Raw genomic sequence first — 24311 nt, 5'->3', positions numbered from 1 at the left:
AGTTAACAATCACACAACACCAGGTTATAGTACAACAGGTTTATTTGAAAGCACTAGTTTTCAGAGCGCCGCTACTTTATCAGGTGGTTGTGGGATCACCTGATGAAGGAACAGTGCTCCGAAGGCTAGTGCTTCCAAATAAACCTGTTGGCCTATAACCTGGTGTTGTGCGATTTTTAACTTATTACATTGTACCATTGCTTTGTTCTTGATGTAGGTACTTTATTCACAAAGAATCACTCAAAACATCAGCATGTTTTAAAATTAATGTTATCTTAGGTTTAACGTGAAGTAAGTTTGTTTCCGGTCGTGTTTTTTTCACATTATCTATAAACAGCACCACCTCTGGGCATCCTTGGGTGAGCTCCATGGTACTGCTGTGGTCCTGGGTAATGAGGTTGTCCTGGCAACTGGCCAGGTCCTCTTGGCCTTGGTGGTCGAGTCACAGCTACACGTGGTGGAGGAGCGAGTCTCATTCCTCTTCCATTGGGTGGATAGGCACCCTGAGCAGAAGGCTGATTAGAAGAATTAACTCCATTTGCTTTTTTATCCACATCACCACCTGTTGCTCTTTCGTTGACTGAATGGAAAATAAGAAGACAAATTTCATGGTTGTTTACTTTTTATAATTACTGTTAAAAGCTTTTCTTTGCTCTATGGCTGGACAAAGTATATAATTAAGTTAAACCTATAACAATGGTAAATACATTCATTTAAAACAAGTGTATCTCTGCATGAATATTTTGTTGTAATTATAATTAGCTAACTATTAATACAGTCTTATTTTCTAGAGTTATAAGCTGTAAGTGTCAGTGAAAATAAATTTATATTCAAATATACAGAGTGTAACTTTCACCTCAGTGTCCAAAGAAATCAAGGATGTACATTGAACCAACTCTATAGTGAGTGAGTCTCCTCTCTCTCAGGTTAGTGTTCAGGGGGTAAAACTGAAAAGCACTTCCACAGACCTCATGGTCATCTCTACTTAGATATATGGATCTGGATTTTTGCCAAGCTGGGCTGATTTGGAAGACAAAGTACAGGGCCTGATTTCAGGATTCTCCATTTCTGTCCGACGATCTTTTGTTCATTACATTCACCCATTACAGGTTTTTCACACATTTTGTGCAGTCAGAACCGTTCTGTAAATAACAGTGGCATCCGAGAGGAAACTGAGTTCAAAGTGAGAAACCAATAAACATAGCTTGCTGCTGCTGAAATTCTTTGCTTAATAAACCAGTTGCTTTGAAGTTAAAAAAAAACTTTTTAGTTCAAGAGGTTGCATGGAGCTATGATGGCATAATTGGATAACTGAGCCTATTAATATGAATACTTGGCTAAGTTATGAAAATTTTAAAAGAACATTTACTTCAGCAGTCAAGTACACATTTTGATTATCAGTTTTGCAATGTCATGAAAGGATTATCTGTCTTTGATGTGCTGAGTAGATGCTTGTTGTTTTTGCAATGTAATGAACACTTGAAGTGGATTTAATTTCTTTTTCATTGGATCTTTCATTTAATATGGTGTGTATGAATGACAGGTCTTCTGGATTGTCGATTTTTTTGTTCATATTTCAGAAACCTTCCTATTGCCATTAAGTAACTCCTGAGGTCTGTCTATAGTGGATACGCGTGAGTGGCATTGGGCAATATTGCCAAGACATGGAGTATGGGAGGGCATGGAAGGCATGTAAGTGGGATAAGGGGTAAAGATTTGAGATTCTCAAAAACCTGACCCCATGAAGCGACCCTGGAGTGAACCTCCTTACTAGCTGTTTGAAAGATATAATCAGACAATCTAGCATAGCTTTGAAGGGTTAAGGTGGGGAGTTAAAGACATATAATACTGACAGGTAGGCAACATAATTTGATGTCAAAAATTTTACTAGGTTTTCCAACCACACACTGTGGTTGACAAAACCCTCTGAATGACAGGTGAAGTTTGTGTTGTACGTTTAGCAACTTTACATTGTGGGTTAGACTGTGGGCTACCCAATGTGTTAGTCATTCTTTAACTCACAACACAAGATGGCATAACATGATTAAAACCTAACACAAGGGAATTAATTGAGCACCAACACTTTGCAAGCCCTTGAATCATGACACCAACGTAGGTATTCTTGTCCAAAAACAGAAAAGGTAAAATTGCAAATCAATCGGAGTATCAGCCTGCTGTATGTCTATTTTTCTTTCTTATTGGTTCACAAATGGCATAAAAATGTCAATGCTGCAAATGCCTGCAGAGGATTATGCCAGGACTACAAAGAATGGCACAATAGGTGTGGCACAGAGGTCAGCACAACTGTCTTACAGTTCCAAGTACCTGGGCTTGATTCCAGCCTTGGGTAATTGTGTGGTGTTTGCGCGTTCTTCTTGTGGGTTTCCTCCCAAGGATGGTAGGTTATGTGGATTAGCCTTGGTAAATGTGGGGTTAAAGGGTAGGTGTGTGATGTTCTTTTGAGGGTCAGTGTGAACTTGATGGGCCAAATAGCTTCTTTCTGCACTGTTGAGATTCTATGTAATTAATCTGTCAGTCCTTATTGATAAGCTAATGTTGACCTTAATTTTACAATTTGCATATGGACTGAACACCATGCACATTTGGGAAGTTTATTGCTTGCTGGCTTAGTATTTGTTTCAAAAGAAAATTTAACAAGTACTTGCAGACCAAATAAGAAACCAAATGACTTAAAATAATTTACTTTTTCTATATCATTCAAAGGTCAAAGGCATTTTTTTAAAGTAAGGACTAAGATTTGTTTTGTTAAGCCCTCATAAAGAAAGTCTTCATTAGTTCTCTTCCTTCATTGTTAGGTAGAAGCTGTATAGTTGAGATTGTGGTGCTGGAAAATCACAGCAGGTCAGGCAGCATTGGGGAGCAGGAGAATCGACGTTTCGTGTGACAATTCTCCTGCTCCTCGGATGCTGCCTGACCTTCTGTGCTTTTCTAGTGTCATATTCTCAACTCTGACCTCCAGCATCTGCAGTCCTCACTTTCTACTAGAAGCTGTAGAGACTAATAAAGTTCTATCATCCGTATTCCACAGAGAGAGAAGTTTCTAAATTTAAGTCAGACAAATTGACCACAGTTGTCTATGTTGGAGGAGAATTTAGTTTTAATGAGCTGGAAGTTACTGTCTGAGAGTGGAGGAAACAAATTCAACTTTAATATTTAAAAAGGAATTGAATAAATATTTAAAATGGAAATACTTGCAGGGATATAGGGCTAGTGTAGTTGGATAACACTTTCAAAGAGCAAACAGAATTATAGCTTCAATGGTTTCCTTCAGTGTGATATAGTTTATAATTTCTCGGTTGACAGAATAAAAAATCTTTTTTTTCTGTACATAAGTAAGGGAATAAGGCATGTGTCTGTGCAAAACCATGCAGAGCGAGTTAATAGCTAGCATCTTTTAACTGCTCGGAGAAAGTGAGGACTTCAGATGCTGGAGATAAGAGCTTAAAAATGTGTTGCTGAAAATGTGCAGCAGGTCAGGCAGCATCAAAGGAACAGGAGAATCGACGTTTCGGGCATAAGCCCTTCTTCAGGAAAGGACTTATCTCCATGTCCTGAAGAAGGGCTTATGCCCGAAACATCGATTCTCTTTTTACTGCTCACCTAGATTCCTTTTCCTTACCTTTCTGCATGGAATTCTGTAGTTCTTCCATCTGATTCGCTGCAGCTTTGGCATTCTTTTTGTTTCTCTTTTTATTTTCATCACTTTGCTACCAATAATTTCAACAAAAATGAATTAATTATCTGTCCAGTGTGATTAAAGAGGGGGGAAATGATATTCAATTTACATTCTACAAAGTATTATAAAAGAGGCAGCTTGTTCACTAACAAATCGCAGAAGTGTTAATGCAAGGAAGGCCATTATGCCCATCAGTCCTGAAGAAGAGTTATACCCAAAATGGCACATGGTTAACACTGCGGCCTCACAGCACCAGGGACCCAGGTTTGATCCCAGCCTCGGGCGACTGTCTGTGTGGAGTTTGCACATTTTCCCCGTGTCTGCGTGGGTTTCCTCCAGTTGCTCCGGATTCCTCACACAATCCAAACATGTGCAGGTTAGGTGAATTGACCATGCTAAATTGCCGATAGTGTTCAGGGATGTGTAGGTCAGATGCATTAGTCAGAGGTAAATGTAGAGTAATAGGGTAAGGGAATGGGTTTGGGTGGGTTACTCTTCGGAGGAGATTTGTTGAGCCTAAGGGCCTGTTTCCACACTTAGGGATTCAATGATCTTCTCCACCTTCTGATGCTGTCTGGCTTGCTGAATTTTTCCAGCCTCCTGTTTATCTGCTTTGGATTCTAGCTTCTTCAGCCTTTTTTGTCTCTAATTCAGCCATCATGTCCACATCAAATGAGCACTTTGAATTAATGCCATTCTCAAACATTTTTACTTCCTCCCTAAAAGGACAATTAACCCAAACCGACAGATTATAACCACCCCCCCCCCCCCCCACCTCCCACCTGCCCCCCCCCCCCACCCGAGACAGTTTTTACACCTCGGGCTACTCAGCACAGACAGTATGGAGATATGGAGATAAAAACAATGACTGCAAATGCTGGAAACCAGAGTCTGGATTCGTGGTGCTGGAAGAGCACAGCAGTTCAGGCAGCATCCGAGGAGCAGTAGAATCGATGCTTCAGGCAAAAGCCCTTCATCAGGAATACAGGCAGAGAGCCTGAAGGGTGGAGAGATAAGTACAGACAGTATGGAACCTACAGAGATAATGGACATTCAACTTCAATTGAAATCCAATCACACATACTCTAACCATTGGAAAGCCAATTAACTTCAGAAGGAAACAACAGACCTCAACAAAACCTTTGATGGGAGATAATAGGGCACACAGTCAGTATAACTGCCAGCCCCGATCTCACCTGAGAGTGGCTTTATCCAACAGTTAATGCAGACATAGCCAATCAATGTTTCTCTTCATAAGTCAGTCCTGCCATCCCAGAAATCAGTCTCATTCCTGATGAAAGACACATGCCTGAAACATCGATTGTCCTTGTGAAGCAAGGAGGAGATCGTCTTCAAGGTGGGCATCCTTGAAAGACACTTACAGGATCCTCACTTTCTCCCAGAAATCAGTCTAGTAAACCTTCATTGCATCCCCTCCATAGTCAAAACATCCTTCCTCAAGAAGACTAAAGTGACATATTATGCTCCAGATTCTCACCAAGACCCTGGACAATTGAAACAAGATATCCCTGCTCCTATACATTAATCCTTTCTCTATGTAGGCCAACACATCATTTGCCTTCTTCAATGTCAGCTGCACCTGTATGCTTACTTTCAGTGACAGGTGTACAATGGCACCCAGGTCTCCTTGCACCTCACCCTTTCCTAATCTATCACCATTCAGGTAACAATCTGTCTTCTCATTCTTGCTACTCAAGCAGAAATTTTGTAATGTATCTAGCAAGGGATCTTGATCAGATGGGACAATGGGCTAAGGAGTGGCAGATCGGATTTAATTTAGATAATTGAGCGGTGTTGCATTTTGGGAAAGCAAATTTTAGCAGGACTTATACACTTAATGGTAAGGTTCTAGGGAGTGTTGCCGAACAAAGAGACCTTGGAGTGCAGGTTCATAGCTCCTTGAAAGTAGAGTTGCAAGTAGATAGGATAGTGAAAAAGGCATTTGGTATGGTATCCTTTATTGGTCAGAGTATTGAATACAGGAGTTGAGAGGTCATGTTGTGGCTGTACAGGACATTGGTTAGGCCACTATTGGAATATTGCGTGCAATTCTGGTCTTCCTATTGGAAAGATGTTGTGAAATTTGAAAGGGTTCAGAAATGATTTACAAGGATGTTGCCAGGATTGGAGGATCTGAGCTATGGGGAGAAGCTGAATAGGCTGGGGCTGTTTTTCCTGCAGTGTCAAAGGCTGAGGGGTGATCTTAGAGAGGATCATCAAGTCATGAAGGTCTTGGATAGGTAAATAGACAAGGTCTTTTCCCTGAGGTGTGGAAGTCCAGAACTAGAGGGCATAGGTTTAGGGTGAGAGGGGAAATATATAAAAGAGACCTAAGGGGCAACATTTTCATGCAGAGGGTAGTGCGTGTGTGGAATGAGCTGCCAGAGGAAGTGGTGGAGGCTGGTATAATTGCAACATTTATAAGGCATCCGGATGGATATATGAATAGGAAGGGCTTGGAGGGATATGGATTGGGTGCTGGCAAGTGGGACTAGATTAGGTTGCGATATCTGATCTGCATGGACATGTTGGACCAAAGGGTCTGTTTCCGTTCTGTACATCTCTATGACTCTAATAGAATCTAATTTTAAAATTCATACAAAAGTGTCTTCTCTCACTCTATCACTGCATGGTGTGATGACAAATTGTAGTGACAATGCAAAACTTGAGCATGCTGTTATTTTTTAAACTTTTTAATAAAATTTAGGTGGTGGGGTCACTGTTCCTTTGTTAGATGGAATACCTACATTTTGTAGTTTCTTCTTTAATTCCAAGTTTGCAGCCTTATATGATTCAGAGGTTGCCTGAAGGTAATAGATAGCCAAACTGCAAAAAAAAATTACATCACAGAATTACTTGATATCAGAGGGCTTGACTATTGTTGAAAAAACTAGACGTGTTGTCAAAACCTTTTGTTCCCATGTCAGGATAGGTGCAAGAATGCCAAATTTCAAAAGGAACAACAATTTACACTGTATGAGAAAAATGTACTAATTTATTGGCTAATCATAATTTATTGGCAAGTTGGTAATTGAGTTGTTGCCATGGAAAATGAGCCCTATATTGTCCTCACTCCAAACATATAAATCTTCAGCAAGGACATTGTCCTCCTGGCTTATGATTAATTTAAAAAAGGCATCATACCTCAATAAATTCCTTTTGCATGCAGAGCACAAATGAATAGATAGAGCTTTAGCAGGCATAATTGAGCTACATTGTGAGCCCAACTGAAAATCTTAAATTGCATTGGCTGTTGGGGTCTAAGAATAATACTAACAACCAATTTAAAATTAGCACTTGGGCTTGCATTTATTCTTGTGTGAAGCTAAATGTCGTCATATGCAGGCACTTTTCCTTTGCATATAAAATAAATTTGTTCTGGCATCACACCTTTGTTGAATTAAACAAAAACATACAGCACAATAGTTTCCTAATACATTCTCTGTGGCAACAGCTTGAACAATCAGAGCTGAATAACTAATTAACTAGCACTCTTTTCTCATGTAGCATTAATTGTTGCACCCTTTCAATTTTGGCATTCTCGTATCTGTCCTGATTAGTGCATGTCAGAAAGATACGACTACATATCTCTTTTTCTTTAAAATGTACAAGATAATTGATTTCCTTAATCTAACCACGGGAGTTTGCATCTCAGATGAATACTCAGTGGATTATATAAGTACGTAGCCTGATCAAGATCTGTACTGGTCAAGAGGGCATATCACAAATGTAGATATTCAAATTGACCCATGAGTCTTTATGATTTATTAAAAGTAACACTGGAACCTCATATTTATCAAATCTACTCATACTTTTCACCACAATTGCCTCATGAAGCTATTTCAGTGATCTGATTCAAAACCAATGATACATCATGGCTTTCCTTACAAATAATTACTCCCAAGTGAACATGCATGGAATTAAATGAGACAGTCATATCAATGATTTTATTTGAATGGCATCCTTTCGAATTTCATTGTTTCTGCTTATTTCTTTCACCTCCTGATCTGTTGAAGGTCTACCTGACTTTGGTTATTCATTGTCTGTGATATCTTGGCTGAGTCAATAAGTTATCTAGGAGCTACAGCAATGTCAGCAAATTATTCATTAATAGTTGACCATCCAGTTGAAACCTATACTATCCACATTCTATGTGAACCTTCAGCAGGGACATAAGACTAGTGATTGAATACATATTTGCTTCTATAACCAAGGACATTGAGGTCAAAATTAGCTTCCCTCCTGCCAGCCACTCAAGGTCATCTAATTCACCACAAAGAAGAGCTAAAATCTGGAGCCTGATAGTCTCTTTCACTCATGAATTGCTCTCTTAGCAGCAAAGCTAGTTCAGAACCCTCCTTTAAGAGTTCTATAGCATTATTTTTATTGAAACAGGTTTTAGAAGTTGCAAATATAAAATTTTAGAAATATTTTAAGAGATTTACTAATAACGAAAGATAACAAAATCCAAATGACAACAGGTACCAATGCTTTAAAAACACAGAAAGTGTAAAAAAAAAGTTAAAACTTAAATACTTACCCCATAAGTAAAATGAAAGACAGAATCAAACCAGGATTTGTTGCAGCAGTGAAAACTTTCCCAAACCATGCTGGAAAGTCATTGTCCAGTGTTTCTTGAATAACATCAAACATTCTCTCTTTCCCACTGTAAAATAGGAATTAATATCACTTAGGAATTATATTTGGTTTATACTTGCCTTGATGTTTGCTTTGCCTCAATGGTATAAATTGATATCATTTAAAGATCATTTCATGGTCAATTTTGTAATAAAAATTAGCCTGAATTTGCAATGCATTCTTCTGATCTCCTGCCATGTCTCACAAAGCTTTTAAGCGAACGGTGTGTAAAATGCACTTTTTAACCATTTGCCTAGTTCTTCTGGGAATTCTGCTGATCTCTTCCATAATAATTCCAAGAATATTTTCTTCAAGTGTGTAATTTAGACCAAAAGGTCCTAGGCCTTATTCTGAGTGAGTCAATCTCTGCCAGAGAACAATAGGGGTCCCTTCAGATTGGGAGGAATACTGACTGAAAATGTTGTCAAAAGTTCTTCATCTGATTGTTATCCAATGGCTGGAAAATGCATGCATGTGGTTGACAAGTGAAAGTATGGTTAAGTAAATTATTGTTCAATTTCCAAGCAATGTTATTTACCTAAATGGCCCACAATCAAAGGATGGTGGTATTGAAACAATGGTATAAACTGCAGGCAATGTTGACAGGAACAAGATAATCAGCAGCATGGCCATGTAGAAGTTATTTGATCTTGAAGCCTTGAACACACGTTCATGTGGAACATTGGTGCACATGACGGCCCAGCACTGTAGATACATGGAAGCCAGGAGACGTAGAACATTGATAGCTGGAAGGCATGGAGCGTAAAAGGCACCCATCCTAAGGGAACAATAGAATGAATTATTGCTTAACTTCCTATATCACAAATATTATAAAATTTTTTAGTCATGATCTTATAATTCTAAACTCAGTAGGAAATTTCTACTATGCAAATAATGTTACATTAATGCTTTTTATGGGTGGATTTATTTGAACAAATCAAGAAATACTACAAACAAAATGTTCTAATGAAATGTGATCATCTGTTTTTTTAAAAAATTATTTCAACGTTTTTCTGCCTTCTAAAATAACTCTGAGGTACGTTTTCATTATTTCCCTGGCAGTACTGTGAGGAAGCTTCAGTACTTTCTACACTTTGGTAGCAAGAACAGGAAGACTGAATGACAATAGAAAAGAAAAAGGGGCGGTGCAGTGGAAACTTCGGTGTCCTTGTACACCAATCGCTGAAAGTAATTGCGTAGGTGCATCAGGCAGTGAAGAAAGCAAATGATATGTTGGATTTCATGGTGAAAACATTTGAGCACAACAGCAGGGATATCTTGCCGCAATTGTACAGGGCCTTGGCGACACCTTGCCTGGAGTGCTATGTGCAGTTTTGGTCTCCTTATCTGAGGAAAGATGTTCTGGCTATGGAAGGAGATGCAAAGAAAATTGACCAGACTGTTTCCTGTGATAGAAGGACTGACGTAGGAGGAGAGATTACAGTGGTAAGGACTATATTAACTTGGGTTTAGAAGAATGAGGTGCGGTCTAATAGAAACCTATAAAATTGCAACAGGACCAGACAGGGTAAACACAGGAAAGATACTTCCATTGATTGGCAGTCCAGACAGGTTGAGTAGGGATAAACTCTTCCCCTTATTAGAAAGGTCAACAGCAATTTTAAGGTAAGGAGCGAAAGGTTTGGAGGGGATTTGAGGGAAAAAAAATTACCCAGAGTGTTGTGGGTATCTGGAACTTACTACCTGGACCTTTAAGATATTTCAGAATTATTTAGATGAACATTTGAAAAGATAAATATTACAAGGCTACAGATAAAGTGCTTGCAAGTTGGATTAAAGTAGATGGATGTTTGGTAGCCAGTGCACACACGATGGCCTGAAGGATCTCTTTCCAACCTGAAAAACCTCTATGACTCACTGTAGATCCATCATGATATTCTAACTGATCAGGTTCCTTGCTCACAACTCCAAGTTGGAAAGTTACCTATTAAGTCCCAAGTGATTCTGCCAACAGCATGGCATTATCTACAAAAAAGAGCATCACATTTCTTTCAGAAAATCCCAGAGTAGACGTTCTGAAGCACTTTTTTCTAATATCATTCACTACATTAATGATGAAGATATTGAACTGGAAGAATGACAGATATTTGTCTTCATGTATTCTCTTTTAAGAAAGGTAGACATCACTGAATCTCTCATCCCTTTTCATACAAGGAAATTAAAGCAGTTGTACATAGGATTTGGTTTCCAGCTTCCTTGGAGGGGGGAGGGCATATGAAGCATGCCGATAACAATCATATTAATGTCTCTGAAAACAATGTGAGTGTTACCTTTATGCTTCACCCACCATATCATTCCTTGATTGAAGATCAGACCCAGAACATTCCCACTGATATCAAATTCTGCATAGGATGGCTAGACAAAATAATAGTTTTTGTTCAATGATTCATTCCAAGCAGTTATTACAAATTACAGCTGTTCATATTAATCATAAACAGTAATTATATGTGTATTTGAATATAATGCCCATAACTAGTTAATACTCACAAATCCATATTCAAGGTCCCAACACCAGCAGTAATTGACAAATCTGACAAAAACGGCACGAAGGAAATCTCCAATCAGTATAGTTATGACTGTTGTCAATGTATCAGAAACAGTGAGCCGTACAAACTCCTATGAGAAAGTGAAAATGAATCTAATACGGTTACATTTCTCAGACTCCAGTAAAGCTCTCAGCTACCAATAATAATTGTTTACTTCATAAATTTGGACACATCTTCCCTTGCATAAGATAAGACAAAGCTTATATTTTGAGTAAACTGGAGATCAAATGTTCTATTTGCACTAATTATAAGAATTTCTTCAAGACTTAAACAGAAATTGTCACCAGAATTTTATGCTCCATTGAGTGACATGGGCAATGATGAGAAAAATGGCAAAAATAGGGGAAAAGTCAGAATCTTTAAGTCGAGAAACAAATTCCAGATCTTCCCCTTCAGAGTTAAGCAGCAAGTTCAGAACCTTGCTAAGGAGTACTGAGTATCTCATTTCTATGCATACCTTGTCTAATAAAATCCAGTCAGGTCAGTGCTGAAATTTCCTGCCCAAAGTATTTCAGGAAGTTATGGGTAAACTGAGTGTGATCCAGTGGAAGTCTTCAGCATATCTCCCTCTGTCGTGGGGGCACTAGAGCAGCACCACTAGATCCTAAAAACAACAGTCAAGGCGTACTGCTCTGAGGATTCGCAGTAGGTTAAAATCTTCCAGGAGAAAGTGAGGACTGCAGATGCTGGAGCTCAGAGCTGAAAATGTGTTGCTGGAAAAGCTCAGCAGGTCAGGCAGCATCCAAGGAGCAGGAGAATCAACGTTTCGGGCATGAGCCCTTCTTCAGGAATGAGGAGAGTGTGCCAAGCAGGCTAACATAAAAGGTAGGGAGGAGGGACTTGAGGGAGAGGCGTTGGAAATGCGATAGATGGAAGGAGGTTAAGGTGAGGGTGATAGGCCGGAGTGGCGGTGGGGGCAGAGAGGTCAGGAAGGAGATTGCAGGTTAGCAAGGTGGTGCTGAGTTTGAGGGTTGGGACTGAGACAAGGTACAGGTTAGGAAGGTGGTGCTGAGTTTGAGGGTTGTGCAGGTTAGGAAGGTGGTGCTGAGTTCGATGCAGGTTAGGAGGGTGGCACTCCAACTCCCCCTCCCACTCCACCAAGGACATGCAGGTCCTTGGACTCCTCCATCGCCAGATCATAGCAACACAACGGCTGGAGGAAGAGCGCCTCATCTTCTGCCTAGGAACCCTCCAATCACAAGGGATGAATCAGATTTCTCCAGTTTCCTCATTTCCCCTACCCCCACCTTGTCTCAGTCCCAACCCTCGAACTCAGCACCACCTTCCTAACCTGCAATCTTCTTCCTGACCTCTCCGCGCCCACCCCCACTCCCGCCTATCACCCTCACCTTAACTCCTTCCACCTATTGCATTTCCAATGCCCCTCCCCCAAGTCCCTACTCCCTACCTTTTATCCTAGCCTGCTTGGCACACTCTCCTCATTCCTGAAGAAGGGGTCATGCCCGAAACGTCGATTCTCCTGCTCCTTGGATGCTGCCTGACCTGCTGCGCTTTTCCAGCAACACATTTTCAGTACTGCTCTGAGTACTGACAAGTTTGGGATAAAGGGCCAGATCTTCCCTTCACCACTAGGGATTCACCCAATGATTCCATCATAGTGAGTTTTGAGAAGATTTGTAGCTCAGGTTGAAATAGGTTTGCTCGCTGAAACATTCATTTCCAGACATTTCATCACCCTACTAGGTAACATCTTCAGTGGTCTTCAGGCAAATCACTGCTGAGAATTCCTTCTTTCTATTTATATGTTTGGATTTTTTTGGGTTGGTGATGTCAATTCCTGTCACTCCATCAGTTTTACACCATTTAATTTATTTTACATACATCAAGTACAAAGGCCTATAACTCTACTCAAGGAGAGGTGTTTTAGAACAAGTGGAGAATGTCTCCATGTTAGATTATGTAGCAGAGTTCCAAGAGACCCTTGTGAGCCTGTGAAATGGCGTGGGAACACTTGTAAATCTACAAAGCAGTGATAAACTGACAAACATGTCAGAACTCAAACAATTCAGCCAGGACACTACCATTTAGTCTCCTATCTACATGCAAACCCTTACATTGGAACTACAAAGCCCAGTGAAGTGAATCTTCTGACTAGGACTCCAGATCAGGAGGAATAAAAGCAAAGGCTGTTCCATGGCAATATAATATAGCAATGTCACTGGTTAGAAAGGGGCAAGCAGGTAATGGTCTGTCTTTATCGTTACCAACCTAATGGAAAGGGTAGCAATGGGAATGAATTGGAGGGATGACGGTGAGGTCCACATTGAACCTTCTACTACCTAACTAACTCAGGAACTAAAGCAAACTTAGACTCTCATTGACACACCAAGTGCAGAACAGTGAGCAGAGCTAACAAGGCTACATCCAAGGGTCTGTGTACGAGCAATCCAGGCAGCACCACTTTACCTCGACATGATTTCAATGTTGTCATAAAGTAACATCCATATTGACAAGGCCCAGCAAAGATGTCCGAAGTTTAGGAGGTGATTAATTTCACTATCGAGCACCAATTGATAAATTAGCCATGAGGTAGTTGGCTAGTTCGCCAAGCTGCTGGGTTACCTTGCAGATGTTTTGTTACCATGCTGGGAACATCATCAGTGCAACTTCCATGTAGCTCTATTGTTCTGCCCTGCTTGGGTTTATGTGGTCAGGTCTGCTGGGGTGAGTGTCTTCTCTGCAGAGGTTTTACACTGGGTCTATCTCTGTTTGTTTATTGATGGCCTTATTGGTTGCAAACCAGACTTCCACAACTCTCTGGCGTGTCTCTGGTGAGCTTGTCCTAGAATGGTTACGCTGTCATAGTTGACCTGATGGCTCTCTCAATCTTTATGTGTGGAGATGAACAAGAGTGGATCCTGTCGTTTAGTTGCCAGTTAATGTTCATAAAGTTAATAGCTACTTTTCTTCCCATTTGTCTGATGTCGAGTTTGTTGCAGTTGTTGCAAAGGATTTTGTAGACCACGTTGGTCCTACATGTTGTGCGTATGGGGTCCTTTCTTCTGGTAAATGGTTGGTGCAATGTGGCTGTTGGTTGGTGTGCTATCATAATACCTGGTGGCCATAACAGCCTGGTTGTTAATTTTAATATATTCTTCACAAAAAAGGCCACCATCAAACACAGAGATAGACCCAGAGTAAAACCGCTGCAGTGAAGACCCAACAGTGACATTCATCTCAACAGACTGGACCACATGAAAACCAAATGGGACAGAACAACAGAGCCACATGGAGATCACACTGATTATGTTACCCAGCATTGCAACAAAATGTCTTACACGATAACCCATCATCTCAGTGAGCTAACCAACCACCTCATCCACAAACCAAACTAGAGATCTTCGCTAAAACCTTAAAAATGATGCAGAAGTGCTGGTGTAGGACTCGGGTGGACAGAGTTAGAAGTCACATGACACACATTATAGTCCAACAGGTTTATTTGAAATCACAAGCCTTTGAAGCACTGCTGCTTCATCAGTTGAAGTCAGGTAGATTAGCAGCAGCCGTGGGAGTTCCCTAAATATACTCGTAGTTCATTACTGGCTCTCAAACACTTTAAAGTTTTTTTTCTTGAAATGAGTCTAGAGTACATGACAACAACTCATTAACTTTTGTGGGAAATCTTAAGTTGCAGAATTTCAGGTTATTCTGTTGGAGCTTGTTCTTCAACTGTACTACTTAAAAAATCATCCAGAAAACTGCAGACAATCTGCACAGAATCTAAAGTGACCAGGTTGGAATTGAATATATAATACTGATCAAGATGATGAGAATGAGTATATTGCTAGTGTGACTGCTGTTCTTTATGATTAGATTAGATTCCCTATAGTGTGGAAACAGGCCCTTTGGCCCAACCAGTCCACACCAACCCTCCGAAGAGTAACACACCCAGACCCAGCTCCCTCCTGCATCAGGCACTATGGGCAATTTAGCATGGCCAATTCACGTAACCTGCACATTTTTGGACTGTGGGAGGAAACCAGAGCACCCAGAGGAAACGCACACAGACAAGGGAGAATGTGCAAACTCCACACAGACAGTCGCCCGAGGCTGGAATTGAACCTGGGACCCTGGTGCTGTGAGGCAGCAGTGCTAACCACTGAGCCACCATGTCGCCCTTTTTTTTTGCAATTACTCTGATGGGTGGGAAGTTTGAAACACGACTGGTGAATTTAGCCCTAAATTCCAAACATGTTTTTAAAAGAGGACTGTTACAGCGCCAAAATAACCATGTGTACATTCAATAGCTGGCTGATGTAACATCTATGTGGACCAATAGGTTGTAAGATCTAACTACATCAAAGAAACTTCAATTAGACTAGACTGTGACCTCTTGCAGCTGCAAGATAATAAGATGCTAACAATTACCATCACAACAACAAGGCACCCCTAAGGATTATGTCCTAACCTGCTGATGCATGTAGTGATTTCCCTGTTAAGAATACATAAGGACATGAGTTAAGAAGCCATTTTCAACTCTCTTGGAGTGTGTTAGTGAGCCTGAACATTCTCATGTGTACCAGCACAGGTTCAGATGTTAGCTTGCTGTGAAGGTCACAGTTGAAGAATTATCCCCTGGTCACCCCAGTGTTTCAGGTAAAGATCATCTCTCATATTGAGCGCTAAAAGTCAAAGGAACATGGGATTTATGAGGACTAGGTAATTCACCTATTTGTGCCTGTTTTGTCATTTAACATGATCATGGCTGATCTTATCCTGGTCTCAACTTTCCTGCCTGCTCTCCAATACCACTTTATCCTGCTTTTCATCAGAAATACATCCATTTCTATCTTGAACCCGTTGATTGATTTTGCCTCCACTGCACTCTGGGACAGTGAGTTCCACAGATTCATAATTGTCTGGGAGAAGTGGTTTCTCCTCATGTCAGTTTTAAACCTACCTCTTCTCTATATCTACATCTATGACCTCTTGATCTAGACTATCCCAAAGGGGATTCATCTGTTCAGTATCCACATTATCAATCCCTTTTTGCAATTTATACACCTCAATCAGATTCTCGTCATTCTCCTGAACTCCAGTGAGTACAAGCCCAAGCTATTCAACCACTCCTCATACAACAGTCTTTTCATCCCTGGAAACAACTTGGGGAACCCCCTCTGAATTGCCTCCAATGCCATCCCACCATTCTGCAAAGAGGTCAAATCTAGACATGATACTCCAGGGGTGGTCTCACCGATACTTTATTTAACTGTAATAACACTTCTTTACTCTTACAATCCAGTCATTTTGCAATAAATACCAAGATTCCATTTGCCTTTCTTAGTGTAGAACAACCTCAGTTATCCAAACATCAATTATATGAACGATCTCAAGGTCCCATAAAAATCCTTAAACATTATGCGAACAATCAGTTATCCGAACAATCAGTTATCTGAACAGAATACTCCCCGCCCATCTCGTTCAGATAATCGAGTTGTTCTGTATCTGCTGCACCTATATCCGCACTTTTTGCAATTCAAGCACAAGGATACTCAGATCTCTCTGCACTGTTGAATCTACTTTCCATTTAAATAACAATTTGCTTTTTAATTTGACCAAAAATGGATAACCTTGCATTTTTCCACATTAAACGCCACCTATCAGGTTCTGGCCTATTCTGCTAGTCTATCAATATCCTTCTGTTAATTCTTTACCTCTTTTTCACAGCCTGTTTTCCCAACTATATCAGTATCATCCATGAATTTTACTATATTACATTTGGTTCCTGTTTGCAGATCATTTAAATAGATTGTAAATAATTGAGGTCAGTTCGTTGGCAGCCAAACAAAAGAGAAATGGGACAATAAAGGAACTCTCTCTCATCCTGAACAGTGAACCTCAAACACGGCCAAAAGGAATCTGGACCACAGATACTCAACCAATCTACAAATCATGATTGTGAAACTAACTGTTCAATTACCATTCTCAGCACTAAATTTATCACTTACTGCAGTATTTGCAACGTTCAACTATATACTCATCATGAACTACTCATAAACTGGTCAGAATACCTGTTTTTTTAAACTTTCATTTTGTTGGACTGACCTCTTATTTCTAATCTCCCTGTATGTGCACTGTGTTAATATTGCTTCTAAAGTCTAGTACAGTCAGTTCTTCTGTAATGCTATGGTTGCGTTCCTGTGCAACTCCTCATTATAGAAAAATCATGCTTAAGAAACATGGCTTAAAGTGCTGGCGGTGGTAATTGCGTTATAGCCAACTCATGTTTTAAAAGTTCATACTTTAGAAACAACTTCCCCAATTTGTCAATTGCATTCACAATACACACATTATAGCAGAACAATCTGTAATTAATAAGCACTTTTTGTTTATTCAAGAAAGGCTTGTTAAATTGACTCCTTTTTAATGCACATGTTCATTTCATCTGGAAGAGAGGTAGCCACAAGAAAAGCACCCTTTCTAAATTAAACTTGTTGCAACCAACTAATGGGGTGGATGATAAAAGAAGGGGACGGAGTTCATCTCTACTAACTAAAGAGATTAAAGGTTTGGGGATTCCATCTGGAACTGTGTCAGCCTGGTGAATCTTACCTAGGGTCTGGACGTAACACTATGATTACCAATCCCATAAATATATGCCCAGGACTTCTCAAATTCTAATCAGAGGTTGGCACACTGACTTGTCAATCTCATGAAAATTAAAACCTATTTCAATTAACTGACTTAGTGATGAAGATCTTGGGAACTTAGGTTCAAATTAAACAGACTTTAGCATTGGAATGACTAATGTAATAACTTTTTTAACAAAAAGATACCTGCCCCACCATGGTCTCCCAGCAAGGCCCTCTGGGTACAATTGCAGGATCAATATCTAATGGAGGGCGCGAAGTTGAGTTCTCCAACCAAGTTCCATTATAAAGATTCTTCTCCCAGATGGTAATATTGTATTTAATAATCTTTTCCTCTTCGAGCTAAAATAAAATGAATAATGTAAAGAGATACAATTTTTTCAGCCTAAAATGTCAATTGGTATGTAAAGTTATATAATGATAAGTTATTGCATTACTCTTGCCTTAAGGTTAATTTCATCCAATAATGCGATAATAAATGTGTAGAGGTTACCAAGAAACAAAGCAAAAATGCGGCCCAATTGCCACTGGAGTGCAATTCGTGGATGGTAGTTCTCTAAAGGACTAATGATGTCGAATAACATAGGACAAAACATGCCCAGCAATGACATGACCATATTTACCTAAATTAAGAAAGCAGATACGATTAATCACATCACACAAATCTTAACAACATGAAAAATGTATAAAAGAAGCAGCATGACATTTCAATCTTTGTGAAGGCACATGTAAGGCACAAACATCAAGAAACACAAAATAAATCTTGTTCAAAGTGATTTTTAAGTGCAACTAACTTTAATGAGTCACCATATCAATGTACAAGTATTTGCCAGTTGTTTTCTCATTTGAAAACTTCTATTATGCGCACATAAATCTTAATACCTTATTTTTATTGCATCTATGAATTCAATACATGTAATAACCAGAACAATGCTTCCCCCAGGGTGACAGAGTGTGAAAATTCCCAAAAGTATACAGGTCCTCCATTTATGATAAGGATATGAGAGTGTAAGTTTTCTGTTGGACACAATGTTGGAAAACTCTGCTGGAATTGTATGGCCACCCATCATATAACTGCACTGTTGATCCTGGTCAATTTATTGTAAATCCCAGTTACAACTTTAGCTGGCACGTTGAGGTATTTGTGTTACAACAGGGTTAGCCACTTCAGATGGGAAGAGGGAACTATAATGTGCATGGCTACAAGATAGTAGGTAGTAGATAGGCTAAATGCTTGAACTAGGAAATGAAATTAAGTTGGAATCACTTTGTCTCACTTATCGACAATTTAAAATTTAAAATATAAATTCCCCTACAGTCCCACAACAACCTTAGATTGGAGAAAGATATTTCATTATTAACACTCCAAGTTCATGTAGTACACATGAAAGGAAATGTATTATATGACATCAGTTGAAACTCAAAGGGTGAGATGGGAAAGATATAAAAGAGACCTAAGGAGCAATTTTTTCACACAGAGGGTGGTACGTGTATGGAATGAGCTGCCAGAAAATGTGGTGGAGGCTGGTACAATTGCAACATTTGGGAGGCATTCGGATGGGTATATGAATAGGAAGGGTTTGGAGGGATATGGGCCGGGTGCTGGCAAGTGGGACTAGATTGGGTTTGGATATCCGGTCAGCACGGACAGGTTGGACCGAAGGGTCTGTTTCCTTGCCGTACATCTCTATGACTTTATGACTTTATGAGCAGAAATATTATACACTGATTTGTGATTTGTGGGAATTCCTCAGAGTAGTTGATAACAATGAAGCATGTCTTGCCTGAGTTTCTTTCTCACCTATCTCAGATCAGCCTAGAGTAAAGCCTTCCCTAACCTTTCCTGATGACAATAAATGACATGCTTGAACTGCAGTTGTGGATCATTCATGGATTCCTTGGATACATATGTCTACATCAACAAAATTAAATCTGAAGACAATATCTGCAAATAGGAGAGAACAATTTTAACTTTGTGTGACAGGGCAAACAGTTCAATCACAGATCAACTTCTGATCATACATTATATTTCAGTGGAGATGAAATAAGATGTATAACTGATCTGATACCTCACATTTCACACAGTCACACAAGGTCAAACTGAACCCAATAAATATAACGTGGAGGTGCTGGGGTGGACAAAGTTAAAAATCACACAACACCAGGTTGTGGTCCAACACGTTTATTTTGAAGTACAAGCTTTCGGAGCACTGGTCCTTCATCAGGGAGCTAGTGGGGCACCTAATGGGGATCCTGCACTATCAGCTACCTGACAAAGGAGCAGCGCTCCAAAAGCTTGTACTTCCACATAAACCCATTGGACTAAAACCTGGTGTCATGTGATTTTTAACTTTGTCCAATAAGTTTGAATATTGATAATCTCAATAACAACAGATTTAAAGAATAAACATCAGTTCAGTTTTGTAGTATGTAATTAAAAATAAATGTTCTTAAAAGGTAGTTATCCTGTTGATATTATTCAGTATTAGTCTGGCATAAAGATGCACATTATCAATTCTATAGCTAACAGTTGTGTTCGATTGAGCCTTCATGATCTGTCAGTACAATCCAAATTTTACTTGTATTAAGACAGGTTGACTAGTATACATCAAAATTCATGGATACACAATTAGAGATTCCAAACTCTAGCGCTAAACAATTCCAGCAACTATTCCATGTATAGTGTTGGCAGATGGGACTAGATTGGGTTAGGATATCTGGTTGGCATGGACGAGTTGAACCGAAGGGTCTGTTTCCGTGCTGTATGTCTCTATGACTAAGATTTTATGACTGGAATTTTGGACTTAGTTTGCAATTATTAGTTTTACCCTAATACAGGTAAAGTCACCATAGTCCTCTCCTTAAAGAGAGAGCATCAGTGGTGGTTTAACCTGAGGGTCACCAAGTCTAGGGCATGGGGAGATGTTGAGAAGGAGAGTCCTTCATATCAACCTCAGCCGGTACAGGGATTGAACTCATGCTGTTGAAATCACTCTGTATTGCAAACCAGCCATCCAAGCTAACCAACATACAGTTTTAAGTAAGGAAAAAGTGAGGTCTGCAGATGCTGGAGATCAGAGCTGAAAATGTGTTGCTGGTTAAAGCGCAGCAGGTCAGGCAGCATCCAAGGAACAGGAGATTCGAAACATCGAATCTCCTGTTCCTTGGATGCTGCCTGACCTGCTGTGCTTTAACCAGCAACACATTTTCAACGTACAGTTTTACCCTATATTCCTTGAGAAAATTTGGAAGGCAGATAATGCTTCTACACTAGTTAAGGTGCAGCTATGCAAATTTTATGTTTATGTTAGGACAATATCATGGGTGTGATACCCATAAGGAATCCTATATGAAGAAGAGTGGGAGTTAGGTAGATAATAGAATGCAAATACTGAAACTTACTGCTCACTGTAACTCAACTTGTATTTCTTACGCGATGCCTCTTATGGGAGCAGTGGGGATGCTCCATGTTTGAAGATGTGGGTGAGAGTTTAAAGAGTACTGTCCTAATACAACAAAGATTCAGTTCTGTCGATCCATTTACTATTGCTTCCCAGGGCCATCATAAAGGATGTGACTATTGGCCCAAAGAAGCATCAGTGATGGTAGTAAAGTTCCTTAATGGACAGTTTGTAGTTGTGTTCTGCTCCTTAATCTGGTCCACAATATATATATTGGCCAATGCCTTCAAAGGCTAAGATGCTCTGATCTTCAATATGTTTCTGATTTTTTGATATCTATTAGCAGCTCTTCTAATGTAGTTTCAATTAATATTAATATTTCATTCTATTAATATTTCACTCCTCATACTAGTGTGTTCCCTTCTGGCAGAGAATTAACAGAATTACAAGTAGCAGTCAATCTCGAAAGCTAGGCTCACCCAACATCGTTGTAAGAGATCCCCATTGCAAGAGAACTCAATAAGCAGAGTGTATCATCCCAGAAGATTATTGATTCATAGATACATGCAGCTGCATTTCAGGAGGTTTCTATATTTAATGTGATATGAACAGAAATTTTTAGAGCAATCGGTTGATCTAGAAGTCATCTTGGACAGAAAGATTTAATGAAAAATTGTGGTCTGGATAAGCTGCATTTATTTGTCTTTTCATGATATTCCTCATTACATTTTGCAGCTGTGCACTAGGTTTTAGCAATTTGTGAACATAGACTCTGAATCCCTTTCTTCAACACTGTTCTTAGTATTTCACTATTAAGAAATTGTTTAGATCATGGATCGAAAGTGAAAAATGCCATATTTCTCAATACAACATAGTCTGCCATAATTTTCAATACTCAGTTAGTCTATTTTTTTTTCTAACTTCTTGCTCAAATCTACACAATCTATTTTATCTTCAATTTAGTTTAAACTCTGTTTGTAGTTATATCTATCTATGCTTTATTCATGTGTACATTATTTATGGTAAAAGCTGAGGCTCTGGACGCATCCACATAATACATTACTTATCATACCCCACAGAGAAGAAAGATTTCAACCCTATTCTGGGTCGCCTGGTGGTGCTGTGTTACAGACCACTCAGGGAGTGCAAGTTGCTGTGGCAACATACACTTTTGCATGCATTTTGTAGTTCAAGGCTATGCGTAGTTATTGCAGCGGCTCCAAATTTCTTTTCAGCACATGGATGATTCAATGTTTTTTTTCCCTGTCTCCTCCCTCAAATAAACTGTTAGCCCTTGTCTCAAGGTTCAAATAATCTACATTTTTAAAGAAAAATATGCTGTTAGATATGGTTTTACTGATAACTATCTGATCTGTTCTTGTACCATATTGTCATTCCTCTGCATATCTACCACATTAGGTCAGCAATTAGCTTAGCAATGTGCCTCCACAACTCATTCCATGTTTTCTTTGATGATCATTTGATCAAGTACTTCAGAAAATGTGCTAATGAATATTAGCATTTGAATTTGTCATCTAAATAAGAAGGAAATCCTCTGATTTTGTTTATATAGGTTAGCAGAATAGTATTTATTGTTTTAGTTATTAATAAATTTAAGCCAGTGACGGATTACGGATAAATAGGAGTAAAGCATCTAAAGTGAAATGTAAAGCTCCATAGTTCCAGAAGATAATAGGCTGCTCTCCCATTACAGAGAGACAACTGATGGTGAGTTTAAACTGGGGGTAAGATTAACACAATTAATACACTTCAGGTAAGATTAAGAGTGCCCTAAGCCAGTATGGAAATTGATCCCTCACTGGACTGCTGATTTGCAATGTAGAGAGAGGCATTTAAAATAGAATTGGGCAGAATTTAGGTTTCTACAAATCATATGGCTCAATTTAGATCAGAATGTCAAATAATTAAACTCCATGCTTCAAAGTACAGTAGAATTATACAACTGTTCCACGTGTCAACCTGCTCCCAGAGTTGTGAAAAATACTTTGTGCACTAACTTCATTTCTTTCCCACCATCCATAGTCATCCAGTCCCTCCTGTGCAAATTTTTGAGATCTTCTGACAACGAAGAAAATAAGATAGCCACTTCCAGCAAGAGTGAGGAGTACCAAGAAGTTGGCAAGAACACGTAAGAATCTGGTTAAATGGATATTTCCTTCCTTCCGGTTCTCTTGTTCTTCAAGTATAGATTCCTGTATGTAAATTAATTTTCAAAGCTATTTGTAAATGTTTAATGAAGAATTCATCTGCAGGACAAACAACATATGGCATGTGAATCTTAAATGAATGTGTTACTTTAGTTATACATAAGCTCAATGATCCATCAGAGTGATACAATGTCAATAATCTAGGCATGCTATTTTTAAGGTCTGTGCTTTATTAAAATATTATTCAGCATATGGATCAGCACGGTGTCCCCAAACATCATATATAACACAAGAAATTACTTAGCAGCACTTAGATCATGGCTATTCAGTGGGATTTTTCATTATTTTGTATTAGTAATAACAATGGATAAAACATTTATGAAAAAACGTTGTTCATTAGTTGTGAAAGGAGGTAGAAATAGAGAAGCAAAGATAAAATCACCATGATATTACCATGGTCTTACTATACTATAGGGCTGCTTTCTCATTGGAGAGAGATGACTGGTGGTGGTTTTACCTGAGGGTCACCATGCCTTGGAGTGGGGAGAGGTTGAGAAGGAGAATCCTTCATTGTAACGCCAGCCAGTGTAGGAACTGAGCTCACACTGTTGGCATTACTCCGCTTTGTGAACTAGGTGTTCAGAAAAAAACCAAGCTAACCAATCCCCAGATAGACAAAGCATAACCTAGAGGTTGCTCTTGCAATTACTTAAATTCAGACCTTTACATCAAATGCTACTAGCAAAATATACTGATCTTAAACATATTTTATAACAGAAACCCGAGAACACCTTGGTTCCCTGGCCCATGTGTAACAAAGTTCTGGGTTTTGACATTTTAAATTACTTTAGCTTCAACAGCTTTTGGTGGAAGAGATTTCCAGATTTCCATTGCTACCTGAATGATTAATTGCTTATTGATATCATTCAACTGCCAATTTCTAATTTTATGGCAATGTGAAATTATTCTGGACTTTTCAATAAGAAGAAATAATTTAAACTGCCCTCTCAAATACTTTAATCACCCCCTTAATATTCAATACTAATGGGAATACAAGCCTTATCTGTGTAATCTACCTTCATAATTAGCCCCGGTATCAAACAAGAATTGAAAAACATTGAATTCTGTATACTCATTCATACAGAAAATTGAAATATAACAGCATTAGATTCTATGCAATAAAACATTTACTTATATATTCTAACTGT

General features: G+C 39.2%; 1 protein-coding gene across 1 annotated transcript in view; it reads right to left on the bottom strand.

Moving 5' to 3' along the window:
• Positions 1-323: 323 nt before the first annotated feature.
• The window catches only part of tmc1 (transmembrane channel-like 1), a 71291-nt gene continuing 47303 nt past the window's right edge, over positions 324-24311 (bottom strand). The window contains exons 11-20 of the mRNA XM_060841491.1: positions 22954-23148; positions 17978-18157; positions 17721-17876; positions 10865-10993; positions 10665-10732; positions 8895-9134; positions 8259-8384; positions 6466-6544; positions 3641-3728; positions 324-580 (exon numbers count right to left, since the gene is read on the bottom strand). Coding sequence (XP_060697474.1) covers positions 324-580; positions 3641-3728; positions 6466-6544; positions 8259-8384; positions 8895-9134; positions 10665-10732; positions 10865-10993; positions 17721-17876; positions 17978-18157; positions 22954-23148 — 1518 coding nt within the window. The remainder of the gene's footprint in view (positions 581-3640; positions 3729-6465; positions 6545-8258; positions 8385-8894; positions 9135-10664; positions 10733-10864; positions 10994-17720; positions 17877-17977; positions 18158-22953; positions 23149-24311) is intronic.

Source organism: Hemiscyllium ocellatum, chromosome 2 (assembly GCF_020745735.1).
Source record: "Hemiscyllium ocellatum isolate sHemOce1 chromosome 2, sHemOce1.pat.X.cur, whole genome shotgun sequence".
NCBI classification, from domain to species: Eukaryota; Metazoa; Chordata; class Chondrichthyes; order Orectolobiformes; family Hemiscylliidae; genus Hemiscyllium; species Hemiscyllium ocellatum.
This window is presented reverse-complemented; position numbering and strand designations above follow the sequence as displayed.